This window comes from Rattus rattus, chromosome 1, assembly GCF_011064425.1.
Source record: "Rattus rattus isolate New Zealand chromosome 1, Rrattus_CSIRO_v1, whole genome shotgun sequence".
NCBI lineage: Eukaryota > Metazoa > Chordata > Mammalia > Rodentia > Muridae > Rattus > Rattus rattus.
The window spans coordinates 5,697,350-5,713,443 of record NC_046154.1 but is presented as its reverse complement, the minus strand read 5'-3'; the positions used below and the strand labels follow the sequence as shown (position 1 = coordinate 5,713,443).

General features: G+C 56.7%; 1 protein-coding gene across 1 annotated transcript in view; it reads right to left on the bottom strand.

The window, feature by feature from the left end:
* The window catches only part of Plch2 (phospholipase C eta 2), an 81,244-nt gene that overhangs the window by 24,219 nt on the left and 40,931 nt on the right, over window positions 1–16,094 (bottom strand). The window contains 3 exon segments of the mRNA XM_032893524.1: window positions 1,159–1,288; window positions 1,475–1,718; window positions 3,558–3,704. Coding sequence (XP_032749415.1) covers window positions 1,159–1,288; window positions 1,475–1,718; window positions 3,558–3,704 — 521 coding nt within the window.

Below are 16,094 nucleotides of genomic sequence, written 5' to 3'. Positions count from 1 at the left end.
CTGAGGGCCAGACACAGCAGAGCTGTCAGGCCTTGAGCATTTGTGGATGTGTATACATGTGTATGAGTGGGGGAAGCAGATACAGCTGAGCTATCAGGCCATGAGCGTGTTTGTTTATGTGTGCAAGTGTATGCAGCTGTGTGTATGCATATGGGGGGACAGACACAGCAGAGCTGTCAGGCTATGAGTGTATGTGCATTTGTACATGTGTGCGTGTGTGCCTGTGTGTATGTGTGTGTGTGAGTCAGACACAGGAGAGTTGCCAGGCCATGAGCATGTGTGTGCATATGGGGGGAGGGCGATACAACAGAGCTGTCAGGCCATGAGTATGTGTGCATATGTGTATGTATGTGTATGTGTGCATGCGTGTGTGCGGGAGGACAGAAACAGCAGAGCTGTCAGCCATGAGTATGTATGCACCTGTGGATGTGCATGTGTGTATGTGCGTGCATGTAAGAGCAAACAGAGCAGAGCTGTCAGGCCTTGAGCATATGTGTGCATGTGTGGACACACATGCACGTGTTAGGGGCAAGCCTGGCACCCATGCTCACAGAAACCCCTATCCAGGCTACAGCAAGGAAATGAGGTCAAAGATCTGGGTTTGCTGGCTCAGCCCATCCCTGCCCCAGACCAGGACCTGCTAACGTAAGAATTTCCCTTGCACAGAGGTTCCCCAAAGACAGAACTAATTACAGACAATAAAGGCCATGTTTGGCTGAAGGATGCATTTTCATAACTCCTAACAGCAGGGTGTTTGTCGGGGGGGGTCATTGCAAAGTGGGGTGGCTAAGGAAATTGCTGCATGCCAGCCCAGCTCCTCGGTGGACCGTGTGTGCCTTTAAGGCTGGGGATTATAGGAGACCAGCAAGTGACTGGCTGCATTTGAGTGCCTTCTCTATGTCCCCACTCTACGTAGGTATGGCCTATGCACAGTGCCCAGTGCCCTGCCCCACAATCAACAGAGCAGAACGCAGCACAGTCACCAAGAGGTGACATCCCGAAGTCCCTGGCTACCTACCCTGTGAGGCGGCCATGCCCCTGTGGTGACCTCCCACAGCTCAGGTCTGGATAGCCCCTCCCTGCTACCCATCTGCAGCCCGTAGTAGCCCCCTGAAGGTGTTCCCATGGGGCACACAAGCTGCCACGCTCAGCACTCACCCTGAACATCTGCTTCACCCTCTGCCGGGGCAGGTTCACGTTGAGTTTATGGAGCAGCTGCAGGACCTCGCTGATGCTCAGGCTACCGTCGCCGTTCTTGTCAGCTTCATCAAACGTCTGCTTCAGCCACTTTGGGGCTGAGTTAGGGGCCAACACGGTTCATAGGCCTGACCTGGCCTGCTCCTACCTCCAGCCTAGGAGGTAAGGAGCAAGAGTCCCCAGCCCAAGCACCCCTTCTTATCATCCCTTCATCGGGAAACCCTACCCAGGCGGATAGTGGAGGGGGTCTGTCCCCACCCCTGGAGCCCAAGGATATTGGTCCCTGGTACGCTGGCGACGGGCTAGGCTGTCTTCGTCGCTGATGCCAGCCATGAGGTAGCGAAGGCCGGTGACCCAGGTACGTGCCTCTTCACCGCTTGGTGAGACCAAGTCCAGCGACTCTCGGTGGCTGCCGTAGTAGATGCTGAAGCAACAGTTGGGGTCAAAGCTGCTGTCCGGGTAGCGCTGGAAGATTTCAGACTGCCGGCCCTCACTCACCTCCTGGATGGAGTCGATGGAAACTGCAGGCAAGTCGGAGGATTCCGGGTCACCAGTGACCCAAGTGTCCCCTGACTCCTTAGGCCCAGAGCGGCACCCTGAGTTGAGCAGATTGAAGCCTTGCTCTCGATGGATGGCACCCTAATTTAACACCTTCTCACTGAGCCCGTGCTCAGAGCGGCCCCCGATGCCTCTCTGTCCTTCAATGTACTTGGCTAAACCCCTCACCAGGCTCTGCTGACTATAGGCCTTTTCTTCTTCCCCCACCCCTTAGAAAGAAAACACACATATGTGCACACATGCACGCATTCATATATACCAAAGAAAATAAGAGAGGGGTACTTGTCCCCAACTAGCAGTCCAGGCACCTGGCTACCCCAGGACTGAGATTCTTTTAGAGGTGCACACTGAGGCGTCAAGAGCAACCCACCCTACCTGTCAAACTCTAGCCAGCTCATCTCTCCATTCCGAAAAGCACCTGCACCAGGTATGGCTAGATCCTGCAACTGCTTCACTGACAAGTCCAGCGCTGCAGGCGAGAAGCCGGGTGTACGTAGCCGGCAGCTGCACCTGAACTCTCAGGTGTGCTGGCTGGCAGGTGTACCAGCATGCCCTGCTGAAGTCTCCTCCTCAGCCCCGCTCGGGGGACCCTCTGCTCAGATCAGTCTCTGAGATGAGTCGGTTGCTGCCTTTAGACTCTGTCCCTGTGTCTTGGCAGGAACCCCTCGCAGATATGCAACCCACAGGTGGCCAGTGTCCCCTCCTGCTCTGTCTTTCTCCTTTCTCAAGCTCCCTGACATGAGTGTGGCAGTCAAAGAGATGGGCTCCAGCTTAGTCCAGGGACCAGTATCCACCTACTCCTCTCCGCACTGAGTTCCAAGTACTCAAAGTTCCTGTTCCTCACTTCATTCTTCCAGTTACTTTGGGGACCGTACGGGGGTGGGGTGTCACTCCCTGGCTCTATCAGTGCTCAGCTACCAGGAAACAGACTGCCAGCTCCTTGTCAGGGTTCTCCCTGGATGCTCAAATTCCAGGAACACTTCGGGACCGGAGCTCCTGGCTAGGCACCAGGCTCTGCCTGGGTAACGTAGAGGCAAGTCCACTGCCCTCAGGCCCAAGGCAGAGCCGGTCTACACTGGCTTCTGGAGCCAGCAGAAGCCACCTGGTTCAGGATGACTTCACCTTGGGGCTCTTTTTCACATGGGTCCTCCAGGGTCCTATCAGAGCAACTGTCTCCTGGGACTCCATAGCGGTACCCTTGGTAACTGCTGGGCTGAAGCCTACCCTGGCATACCTGGCGCTGCCTTTGGCAGAGCCAGAGGGACCTTAGGACTTAGTTTCTCACCGTGTACAAGACTCTGGTGTCTCTCCCTGAGAGGGGCCCCCAACTCATCTCCAATTCTGACTCCCTGCTCCGCAAGAGCTGTGCAAACCCAAGTGACCCCCACAAACCACGCCAAGTACTCAGACTCACACTGCCTTGGGCTCCCAGCCTGCCTTCTGTGATCCTGACTATGTAGGCTCCTGTGGTTTAGGGACAGACTCATCTCCTTGGCTGCTCTGATAGCCCTTTGTCCCTCTCTGCCCTCTGCATTTAATATGGGGCAATGCACTAAACCATTCTGTCTCCATGGAGTCCCAGAGGCTCGCCTGGAGACAGCTGGGCAAGGGCCATCTGACCTTGTTCCAGAGCCCACTGCAGAAACCCCAGACCAACAAAGTCTAGGGATGAGCAGCACAGCATCTCAGCAGGGTCTTAACCCGGGTCTTAACCCCATTTCATTGTCTACTGGAGAGGCCTACCTGCCTTGTGCTTCCCAGGCTTGGGCCTAGCCATCCCCTTCCCTGGGCTGCTGACTTACTCTTGGCTTTCTCGTTCTTGCGTGAGGGCCGCCAGCGGAGGCAGGAACGGTGCTCATCCAGGTAGTAGAAGCGGACCAAGCCCTTGGAGCTGCCACGGAGCTTCACCATCTGGGTCCCCTCCTGCATGGCACTCATACATCGTTCCACTAGACACGGGTGGACAGAGGACAGAGACAGAAGCTATGAGAGCCCTGGTGATTTCCCCTCTCTCCAAAGGGCCTGTGTGGTCCTATCCAAGCATGAGACAGACTGGTTACCACCTCTTCTCTGTAGGACCAGAGCCCACTGGAGGTGGATTAAGGCACCAGGGAAGACATTCAGCACTGGCCAGCCCCTGACACCCACCCGGGGCCAGCTGAAGAAACCACTGAGATCCTAAGTGGCCTTCGCTCAGACTGTCAAGCAGTCAGAGATGGAGACCAAAGGCCAGACCAGTCACCAAAGCCACTGCACATGGTGCTCCCAGACTGGGCACAAGGTGGACGAAGGCACCATGCACCAAGCCTGGCAGTTAGCTCCTGCCGTGGGCCACTCCTGACAGCCGACTGCCCCTTCTTGTGGCACCACTGGACCACCACATGTGTCATGGGCAGCCAAGTCAGCGGGAAGCCATGTAGGAAGGCACAGAGCTGAGTTCAAGTCTGTAACCTACTCTCCCCTTGAGCCACCCGCCTCCCCTGTCAACTAAGCCTCCCGTCCCAGGGAAAGATCCACAGGTTCCGAAGAGTCCAGGCCAGACCCAAGCCTATCTATATACACAGGGAACCCAGGAGACAGAGGGTACTAAATCTCTTGAGTGCCAACAGTGAAACGTCGGCAGATGGGAGGTGCAGAAAACCATGGGTCAGATGACTTTCTAGAGGACGTTCTTAGGGGGAACTGTAGGCATGGGGTGGATAGTCAAGGTAGGTAGGGCTCTCTAGGGGACACAGCCCTTACCCTTACGGGGGACGGGTGTGGCTGCTCAGTGCATTTGAGGCAGGGTCTAGGGACGGAGACAGCTCTCGAACCCTGGTGTAGTTCTAGAATAAGGCAACTGAACGTGCACCTTTTGCTGCTGGAGCAAAGAGTAGCAGGGAACCAAGCATTCCCGACCAGGGCCTCCAACGGCTCCTGACACACACTGGATCTTTCCACTGGTCACCTACCAGCCCCTTCCTTCTGCCCAGTGCTTCAAAGTACAGGGCCTCTCTCACACCGTCTAGAGACCGTGGCGTCTATGTTTGCATGCCTCTGTAACTATGCTGAAAGTATCATTGTCCCCACAAAATCCCAAGGACATCCTTCAGAAAGAGCTCTGAAGCCACCTGGGCTCCCCACACCCCCAGCACATACATCCAGGGCTTCTGGCTCCAGCTCTGCCTTGCCTCCTGCCCCCTTGGAGTTCAGCCTCCAAGCTCTGGTAAGGAGGGGGAGAGGGTCTCCGGCTGGGGTCAAGGTAGTGATGTTTCTGGGCCTGGACATCCCAGAGGAAGATGCAAAGGGATAGGGATGTTGGTGTAGAGGAGGGATCCCAGGCCTTTTGCAACCCCTCCCCCAACCCCCACCCCTGCCTCAGAGGCAACCCTAACTTCCCTAGGAAGCCATGCATCCTGTGGCCCCCACAGGGCTTGGCCAGTCCCCAGCAGAGACCTGGTTTTTGCCCTTTCTTACCTAGAAGGCTGAGCTGCCATCGTGGTGACACTACCACGCTCCCTCCAACCCAGAGGAGCACCTCTGCCAGGCAGGCCACAGCTCCTGTGGTCCGGATGGCAGCAGGCAGCTGGGAACCAGGCATATCCAAATGGTAGCTGGAGGCTTGCTCCCCAGAGCCAGAAAGGGCCCTCAATGACAGGCCAAGCTGAGGCGGCAGCTGGCACGGGGGCTCCTCAGGGATCTCCTTCTCTCCTCTATCTCTTTGTCTTCCTCCTTGGAGCCCACGGAAGCCCCACCCCAAGGACTGTTCCCAGGCTCCACTGGCATTGACCCAACTGCTACCTGCAGCCCTGGATGGACCCCAGGCCAGTCCACCCATCCTCTAGAACACCCGGGATCTATTTGAAGATGAATCCCAAAGGTGGGGGGGACTGCCAACATCGCCCTGCCATCCTTGGCCAATCCGCACAGTAATCCTGCTGGATTCAGCCCAGCTAGACAAAGGATTTAGGCCAGGGGAGTGCCCAGCTGCCGGCTCAGAGCAGGCTGCCACCAGACTCATGTTTGAGGCTGAGGCAAGGTAACAGGTCAGACATGGGACCCTCCTAGGACATAAAACAGTGGCTACAAGATGAGGAGTAGTGGCCTCTGTGAGACACCCTCCCCCCACCCCAGGAGGGTCTGTCTGTCCATAGGTCCTACACGGGGCTGTCTTTCTAACCCTGCCCAACCAGAGCTGGTATCTGTGGGTCCCTGTTTCAAGCTCTCACTTCTTCCTGCTTGAAATCCTTGTACATGTAAGGGCCTCCATCTTGATCCCCACAGCGTGGCAGTGGGCTCAGTCACAGGAAGGACAAAACAGCATGATGTCCCAAAGCCTGGGGCCAAGAACCCAGTCTCTTTGGCTAGGGCCACTTGCCTAGACCTTTCTACTTTGACCTCCAGCATGGGAAGGAGCCTCATGCAGATTCTGTTGCAAATCCAGGCCCTTCCCTACCCCCAGCCGTCCTCTCCCCATGCCCACCAGAGAAGCAAAGCTGTGAAGATATCCCATTGCTCAGGGTACATTATCGCTGTATTCTGCACCCAGGAATGGGAACATCTGGGTGCCCAGATGTCTCATGACAGTCTCCCGACAGGGAAGGCGGCCCAGGACCCAGGGAGGACCTGATCATCTGCCAGGACACTGGCCACCACCCCACACCAGCCATAAGCAACCTTATGGGGCCACCAAGCACCTAAGATTCTCCCAGCACTGTATTCAACTTTGCTTGGCTTACTTGGGGCAGCCGGAGGCGGGAGAGATCATAGGAATGGGAGGTGTGGTTTCATATCAACCGCTGCCCCCCAGGACCCACCGACTTCATCCCTAACCAGGCTTCTGTTTCTGGCAAGGGACAGAGCATCTTGGGAGTCCTTGCCAGGGGGTTCCACATCCCACAGCCATATCACCCCACCTCACAAAGTAGCCTGGGTGCTCCTGCCCAGCCTACCCTCTTGACCCTGGCCTGCCTGCTCATGTGTCCTGGACAACAGGAAGCTCAGCCACAAGGAATTAGGACCCACTGGGCCAGATCCAATGTAATCAACTCACAGCCAAACCCAGGACCCAATTAGGAGCCTTGGCCAGAGGCCTTGCCTTGTTTGCTGGCTGGAGGTCGGCAGGCAGCCTGCCCTTTCTGCCACAAATTAGCTTAAGGAACCGTTTACCGCCCAGACAGGAAGGAGCACAGCCCTGGCACTCCCCAGGGAGACAGGCCACAGGAGGTCCTGATGGTCACCTGTGTAGGTGAAGCCCAGGATCCCCAGTGAGTAGTGGGACAAAAGCTGGGGTTTTTTACAAAAAAAAAAAAAAAAAATCCAAGTGGGCTGCTAAGGCAAGATGGGACAGGTGTTCTGAGTGCTTCTGGACCACCCTGGATGATATTTGTGCTGTCCACATTTCAACAGCCCCCTCTATGTCTCCAGGGACCTGGACACACACACACCATTGTATGCCAGGTTCTCTCTAGGTTTCTTACCTTTGACGCATCTTCCCTTGCCTGGGCCTAGCCCAGTCTAGGGACACTCGTGCTCCCCAAATCTCTCCAGAACTGGCTACCTCTGCCCTCCCCCACCCTCTGCTTTTAGCCACCCACCAGTCTCCCACCATCAGCCCAGATGGCTCCAGGAGGGGCACAGACCCAGTGGCACCAGCACTCCCAGTGGAGGACCCAGGCCACTGCACTCCAGACTCCCTGACCCTCCTAGTGGCCCCAACCTATAATCCTCTGCAGACAAGGCTGGCAGAGGTCCAGCTAATCCCCCCTCACACCCGGCTCTGGCATTAAGGCCTCTTCCACTGCCCTGAGGACCAAGGTAACCCTGCCCACATCTGATACTGCAAAAGACAGGTGGACGTGGCACACTTTAGCCACTGAGCAAACCAGGACCCTAGCTGCGGGACACTGCAGAGGACAAGCTACCACAGGGTGGTCAAGCAGAGCAAGATCCCAAGTAACTGGCCACACAGGACTCAAGTCCACTAACGGCTGGACTGAACTTGACCACCTGGCCACCAAGCCGGATGGGAAGCTCAGACGTACACCCCCCCAGCCTCTGGCACAGAAGGAAGGGCAGCCATTCCAAAAGAGCTAACTGCAATGGATAAAGAGTATCCTGCTCTTTCCGATGCCCCCAAGACCCCACATCTATACCGGGTCACCCAATAGCCCCTAGCCACGCTTAGGACCCAGGTCCAGGGCTGGGTAAAACTCCCACCTGCTGTCTGGGGGTTGACTAGGACCACCCTTAGAGGCCAGAGGTAGTCAGCCCCCATATTAAAGTCACAGAGGTTTCACAAAGGAACCCCAGGGTACCTTTCATAGTTAGGCTATGCTTAGCCACACCTACCGTCCTTCACAACCAGGTTCTAGAGCACCCTGACTGACGCCCCCCCCAGAAGTTCTGGGGGACCCTAGGGAGCCAAAGATGTGCAGATTCCAGAAAGTTGAAGCCATCTACCATGGTCCTCACCAGGTGACTCAGGCAGGAGTCGCCTGTCAACTTGACGCCATGTCATGTGGAAAAGGATCGGGTGCTTTTGATTATCTACCAAAAAAAGGCACACCTCCCCCAACTGCCCACCCCCAGGACAGGAGACTCCCAAACTCCTCTGTCCTAACTTCCCCTGCCTCACGTCGACCAACACAGCTCCCCCAGAGTGCTGTCTGCTCCCGAGGGTCTCCTCTCTGCTCTGTCCAACATCACCCAGAACCAGGCAAATAAGAGACAAGGATGGATGGGTCTGACCAAGAAGAGCCATGGCCACTTATTTTGCTCTGGGAGCTGTGGGCAACTATGCACCCAGGCCGTACCAGCGCCAGTGGGTTAGCCTCTCTGGAGTCCAGCCAGCTGCAGCCCAGGCCCAGAAGTTCTGGGTCTCAGATACTCAGAATATAAATACAGGTGGAGAGGGGAGCCCTGAAGATGACCAAGGATCCTTGGCTCTTTGGCCCCACACAGCTAGAAGACATCACGACTCTCCTCAGCTTGGCCTCACAGATGCTGACCCTGGTGGCCTGGCCAGACAGCTGCTGGCACACAGGTGCTCCTCTAGCTTGGGTGTCCTTGTCAGCTCTGTGCTCCAGTTCCCCTGATGATGAAAGGCATGTCCCTGTAGCCCCAACTCCTGCTGCCTGGAGCCCGCTGACACTGGCAGCTGCCGAAGGAGAACGGTCTAGTGCTGTCCAGAGCACTGGTACCATCCACTTCTGTGAGGGAGATCAATCTTGTCCTCACACCGCGGGTAACGCAACTTGATGGCTGCTGTGAGCAAGGCACCAGCAGCCGTTCAATGGACTCGCCTCTCCCTGGGGAGAGCTGGAAAATCAATTTACTCTCCCAGTAAACCTACAGATAATACCCACAGGCCTTGCCAAGCATGTACACAGCGCGGCGGGGAGTGGGGGGGGGACACCTTTGGGTACAAGGGCCCTTATCCCACAGGTAGGATGGGACTTGTGACTGTAAGCAGGGCTCTATAAAGATCAGCAGCATGGGACATTAGAGAACGAAGCTCCCCCACAGCCTTTCCTCTGCAGCCTTGATCCTCTTCCCAGGCTGCTTCCCAACCTGCAGGCCATCCCAGCCAACACTTGGATGGTGCCCGGGGAGGAGTGGAAGAAGGAAGAAGCCGTCCTGCCCCCAGCTCCGCAGTGCCCACCAGAGTCAGCCTGGCCCCTGGTCCCGTGCCACTCGGGAGGGAGGGACAGGCCCACACACATATGGCCAAGTTTATTTAAACGTCTGAGAACAGCAACGCGTCCCCCCCGCACGTCTGGGCACCTCCTCCCCAACTATTTTTACTGTGTCAGGGAGTGTGAGCCGGCTCGTTCCTGCCCCTCCCCCTCCCCAAGTCAGACCCAAGGGGCTGCGCTTGCTCCTGGGGACACTTGAGCCAAGGCAGGGACCAGGGAATCCCTCTACAGCAGTAGAAACAATAACCCTTGCTGAGGCCATCTGACCAGGTCTGGGGATGTCCTGGGGATGGAACCCTGCCTAGCCTGAGGCTGTCTGACCAGGTCTGAGGCTGTCCGGCGGGTGGAACAGCAGGTTTGCTCTGCTGGGTGAATGTGCCCTTTTCCTCCAGCAGTGCCTGCCCCATGATATGAGCTCTGGCTTCTAGCAGGAGGAGGCAAGTTCTGTGGGGGGAGGAGGGGGGTCTGACCTATCACATCGCCCTGACCCTGGCTGAGCAGTGGGATTGTATGGAGAGGGACTGAGGCTGACCACTCAGACCTTGTTCTGCCCCATGTTCAGATGCCTGGGGCAGCCAGTGGTATGGGCAACCTAGAGGGTAGATACGGGCTCTGCCTGGCCATCCACTGTCCACTCGTGACACTGATTTACTGGCCTCTCCATGAGCTGACCTGAGCTGCCACCTTCTCTCAGAAGTCTCCACAGCTCGGGGTCCTGGCCCTGGATGGCAGAGGCTGGGAAGCAGCCTGGCCCATCCTCTGCTGGTGGTACCAGCTTCAAGATCTAACCCCGACCCAATCCAGAGGGTGAACTCACAGGGCCTTATTGCTGATCCATTAGTCAATGGGAGTGATGAACTCAGCTTCAAAGCCATTAATGGGCCCGGGATCAAGATCTCACCTTTACGGCCACAGTAGTAGCAAATGAACGGCATTCTCAAAGGTCAGCAGTATCCACCACCCGGTGCCTCCACTTAGAGGTATTCACACACGTTCAGGTCTAGACGGAGTCCCTCCAATCCTGCCTCCAAAGGTGCCTGAAGTAGCCATGGGGGCCTGGCTCCTTTATCCCACAGAGGTCTCAACATTGACTTTCCCCAGTATTCGGGAGAGCTGGGACCTCCTCTGGGCTCCAAGGCCACAATCAGGGTCCCTCCAGAACAGAGCAGGCACCTTTTGACTCTTTTAGTATCCCTGGGTATCGCTAGCTGGTAACAGCTCAGCTCACAGCAGTGGCTTCAATCACATTCGACAGCCCCGCTAGGAAGAGGACTCTATTAATAACCCATCTCTCAGTCTTCCGCTCTCTCATGTGGTCCTCATTCCTGTGTCCCCGGGGGTTCCTGTCTTTGCTACCAGCCACTCATTTCCCTGAGGCCACAGCTGCCCTCTCTTCCTCCAGCAGGGCCTGATCAACAACCATGCATCCTTGGGCTGGGCTCCTGAAGGCAAGTGACCAACCATCGTCAGGGACAGATCCTGACCCCAAGTCACTGCCCATGACACCTTTGTAGGAGCTGTCACGGGAATCAGACTGTAGCCACCACTGTGAGGCCCCTTCTGAAAAGCCAGACCCAGGCAGAGAAGTCCCTCGAGAGCACAAGCAATAATTAGAGCCACGCCTGCCCTGCTGCTTCCCCTGGAGCCCAGACCAGGCAAGGAGAGATAGCAGTTGTCAGGGTGGGTGGCCTCTGGGTATGGATTCAAGCAGGGGCCAGAGACGAGAAACAAGAGGTCTGAGCTCCTGAGTAAGTACCCAGCACTGAGGGACAAGGGCCCCATGGCGCCAGAGAACCGCCAGTGAGCCCCAGAGGAAAGCACTTTTCTGCATACGGAGCGGATTCTCCTAGTGTGACTTCCTACAGTGTATGTGTCTCCTGAGGGTGAAGACACCTGTCCCGACCCTTGCCGGACTGGACAGTTCTCTACCAACTGCTTCTTCCCCACCTTGTATTTGTTGAGGATGGGTGAGGCTCTTCCCTGATTCTGGCCCTCCTTCGATGTTTCCGGTGGACACCCCTGGTGACCCAAAACAGCATGGGCTGCTTCTGAGAACTGGGCTGCTAAGACCTAAGTCAGCTCAATCAAGGGCCAGAAGCCAGAGTCCTGAAGAGCTTCATCAGGAAAAGGAGCCATGATGACACAGGGCTGTGGCCTGACCAGCCTGGAGTATAGATACCGCCAGCCCTCTGGGAACCTGGGGCTGCTGAGTCTGAGCAAGCTGAGGGCCTCCTCCCAGAACAGACTGTCCAGTTGCTTCCCAGTCAGGATTCCACTCAGACCCAAAGGATTACCTGACTGTCCTCCCGGGAAGAGCTGGAAAGGTTCTCAAGGCTACCCCCCCCCTTGAGCTGTCCCATCAACTTGCCTCATTCACCTGAGGCCATCCCTCACAGCTCAGGGATGCCACCCAGTCAGTAAAGTGCTCCTGTACCCAGGGGGTGGCTTCCCAAAAATCTAAGAAAACATCACCTCCCTCACCTTCCCCTTCCCATCCCCACACGGGAAGTCTGTCCAGCCAGCCGTGAGCCCACATGCTCCGCTGAAAGCACACACCCAGGAATACACACGCTCATTCCTGTCATTACCTGCTCTTCTCCCAGCCCTCCCCCAGCCAACTCTCTTTGAGATGGAGCCACAGACCCTGGCCTAGGACAAGCCCCTGTACCCACACCTGCCCTGAGAGAGAGAGAGAGAGAGAGAGAGAGAGAGAGAGAGAGAGAGAGAGAGAGAGAGAGTTTTTTTGCTGGGCAGGGGCTTTCTGTCTCTCTAGGGAAGGTGCCAGGAGCTGGGCAACCTTCCTCATCAGCTCATTAGCGGTGCAGATGGAGGCCCAGACCCAGGACAGCGACCCATCTGCTCCTTCTTCAGCTGCATCCTGAAACTGCGAGGATTCTGCTGTTGCACACCTCCCCTGGGGCCACCAGAAGACGGAGATGGGCTTGTTCCCCCCCCCCCCCCCCTCCTCCTAAGACCAGGGCTCTTCCTTCAGGCAGCTGAAAACCACATGTGTGTCCAGTCCCCTAGACCCTGGGGCCTCAGGGCTATGAGGCAGCATCTCTCCCCTGGCCCTTTAACAAAGCAGGTATCCTAAGCCCAGAAGCCATCCAGGGTAAAGACTCCATGGGCACCCTGCAGGCCAGCCCGGTTTCCTTCAGGACAACCAACCCCACCACCACACTAGGGTAGGGATTGAGGTCAGGAAGGTGGATATCTGAACGCTATGCCATTGGGTCCCACAGGGGCCCAGCAGAGGGTGCCCCCTTAGCCCTACCACACTGACCATGATGTCCCCAGCTCATAAAGGGCACCTTAGGCTGGGAGGAAAGAAGGGACGGGAGTGAAAGAACAGGCATTCATGTGCGGAGGGCAGCCACACAGGCCAGGTGTGGCACGGCACGGCACGGCACTCTGCAGAGTTTCTCAGTGCTTGCAAGCTGCCCTATTAGGTGGCCCCCACACTGTTTCCTCCCTTCCCAGCTTGGGGTGGAGGTTCTCAATGTGGGGGTCACACAGCCCTTCAAGCTTAACATCCATGTCAATCAAGGGTAGATAAGACCAGTCCCACCTGGATAAGCCAGCTAAACAAATCAAGAAGGTACACCCTACTCTCCTTGGAGCTTGGGGCCTTCATCAGGAACTTTGTTCCTGCTGCCCAGCTCAGATCACTCCTGTTGCCACCATAGCATTGGGTCCCTTTCCCTCTCAGTCTCTCCCACCCCAGCCCAGACCAGGGGCAGACAGAGACTCGGCTCTGGAGAAGCGCTCTCCCACACCTGCTGCTGAAGATACCTGCTCAGAAAACTCAAGAGAATGGCTTCTCCTCACACCCGACCTCCATGCTCTGCTCTTGCGGGCAGCCTGGAGGACTCAGGCACCCCTGCTGGTCCGTGCTGTCTGCCCAGGGCAATGCCAGTTCCCCCACACAAGAAAGTGGGGCAGATCTAAGCAAGGGAGTTTAATTCCAGGGAACCTCAGGGCAACTGGGAGGGGAAAGGAAGGAGGTGATGGTTCTGTCCGTGGTGCTGACCAGACTTCAGAACGTTACCCCTTCTTCCCCACTAGCCCACAGCCCCTCATAGCTCCGGACCTCTCCTGCAGACATACCCCGGGTTCCAGGGAGCAGTAGCTGCAGGATAGGAGCACCTCACCCTGCAGAACAGGACCTCAGAACCTTCTTGCAAGGTAACATCTACTTGCAAGATGCTAGCGGGGGTGCTGCACTGTGCTGGCAGGGAACGGGGTCACCAACTACTCTCCCAGAAACCCTAAGATGAAGAATAGCACAGCGCTTGCCCTGAGGTCTGAGGTGAGCAAGGAGAGTCACAACCCTCTTCCAGATACCCTCCTACATGCCCTTACCTTGGTCCTGGCTAAGCCCACCAGGGGGCCCAGGCTCTTCCATGGCCCACAGGCACCAGACCCACTGTTACCGGCAAGGCCCCAGGGGGCCGGGACCCTGTGCTGGTCCCCAGTGTCCCCAAAGTTGTAGCCTGATCCAAGGCGCCCCGCGCACAGCGCCCATACCGGTTCAAAGCCTGCTGAGGCTAGCTAGCTGTTACTGCTGCTTGCTGGCAAAGAAAGACAGGAGAGGGGAGGGGCAGGATGAGGCCTCGCTGCCACTGGGACCGCCCCTCCCAGGGGAGCCCCGCCTGCCCTTAACTCTTGGCTATCCGGTTCCTGGCCCACCTTGGCTGCTATTCAGAAGCATCGGTTTGAATCGGGGAGGGAGTTTCGGATGGGCACTGAGCCAGCACTGTTCAGAGGCCAGAAGGGGAGGCGGTCCTGACCACTTTAAATTCCCACAGCGGCTTCAAGGAACACTCAGTATACCCACCTTTCTTTCCAAGCTGGTCCCTCCTACCAGAAGGGTAGATATACACCTTCAAGGAACAGAAGCCAGATGTGCCTGGCTGTCAGTTCAAAATGACCACAGGGCCCTTTTGATCACCACGCCCCCAACTCCTCCAAAATGGGATAAGGTGCCCTCCCATCAGCTTTCCTTGGCTTGAGGTGTCTAGCCTAGGGGAGGCTGAGCCCAGGGTTAGTTCTCTAAAAGCTTTGCCCACCCAGGTTTCCTCTTTCTTCCTCCACTGCTACTTGGCTGTGCAGGTTTGCCAGGTCTGGGGGACAATGGTGGCTGTCGGTATGGCAGGGAGAAGCCCCTGTGTCACCTGACCTGGGATACAGAGTGCAGAAGAACTGACATAGTCTGGACCAGCCTGGGTTCATCTCTCCTGGACCTGTTTGATCTGTGTATAGCATCTGGGTAAAGCTCTGTTCTCCAGCCTACTCACTCCAGCTCAGGAGAAGTGGCAAAAGGAGTGACCTCTGCCCCCAGAACGTGTGGTAGGGATTTAAGCCAGCATCCGGCATCGGCATCCCGAGAGGGGGCCTGGGACAGTCAGTGGGAATCCAGGGGAAGGAGCCATTGGCAATCACAGGTCCAAGTGGGAGGATGTGGGGCCACTTCTGGGCTCTCTGAACTACCACCTCCAAGGTGTGACAGCCTCCAGAGGTGCAGGGCCCCAGGTGTGAAGGGGGGAGGAGAGCCTCAGTCAGTGATACCAGCTGGGTCCTGCCTGGAAAGGCCCTTGGCCCTGCTGCCTGGTGCCCTTAAAGGGGCAGCCTCCTCTGCTAACTCATATGCTCTGGCATTTTGACCAAAAGTAGCCCTCTCCTAGACTATAGTAGATGCCCTCTGGGTAGATACTATGTCTCCCATTGCCACACAGCCTAAGCACAACTCCGGGCCTATGTCTATCTCACCGGGAGATCCAAGGCAAGAAAGGTGCCTTTCCTCTGGGTACGCACTGCCTGATGGATGATGTCATATTAAAGCAGAGGTGGGCTGCCCGGACAAGAAGAAGGGGGCACAGCCAATCAGGGGCACCAGAGGCTGGGGCACCTTAAAGGAAAAACCTCAGGGAAGTGCTCACAGCTAGGCTTCATGTGTTTCCTCCAGGAACTGGTGGTCAACCTCTCAGAAAAACAGAAACTGAGGCAGGGAGAGGGAGAAAAAAAGGACAAGGAGGCAGAAGCCAAACACCACAGGGGGGTGGGAGTGGTGTGATACATTATGAGCCAGGCAGGTGACAAGGTCCCTGGAGAGCAGCTACATCCTCCCTGGTGGACACGAGGCCCCTGAGTCTAGAGAGGCCATGAAACCCAAGTTCACGTCGTAATGAATAATCCATCACACAGCCAGCTCTCACCCTCCCCCCCCCGGCCCCCTCCCCTGACGCAGCCTGGAGATGATTTCCAGCTCTGAGACCGCGATTAAAAGCGGTGATTAAAATCCACTAGGCACATGTTAATTTGCTCAGATTCTGATCTCTTTTCTGGGCATTTAAGCAGAATTCCACTCTGAAAGCGTGTGGCCTGGCTGGTCGCAAGCAGGGGGACTTCCTTGCAAAGAAAGAGCCTGCGGGTCCCGAAAGGAGTCAGGGCACTCAAGTTTAGTCTTCTCCTTTGAAGAGGATCAACAAATAGACCGGTAAGAGGTACACACCGGGGCCCCTGCTATGGCTGTTACTCCAGAGGAGCCCCAGGTGCTCCGATAAGGCAGGGCTTCCGCAGCTCACAGGCCACAGGGTTCTGCAGAATCTGAGCTCCTACTGTAAGGGGACTCTGCTCCCTGGGGACCAGTTCTCACCCTCTGGA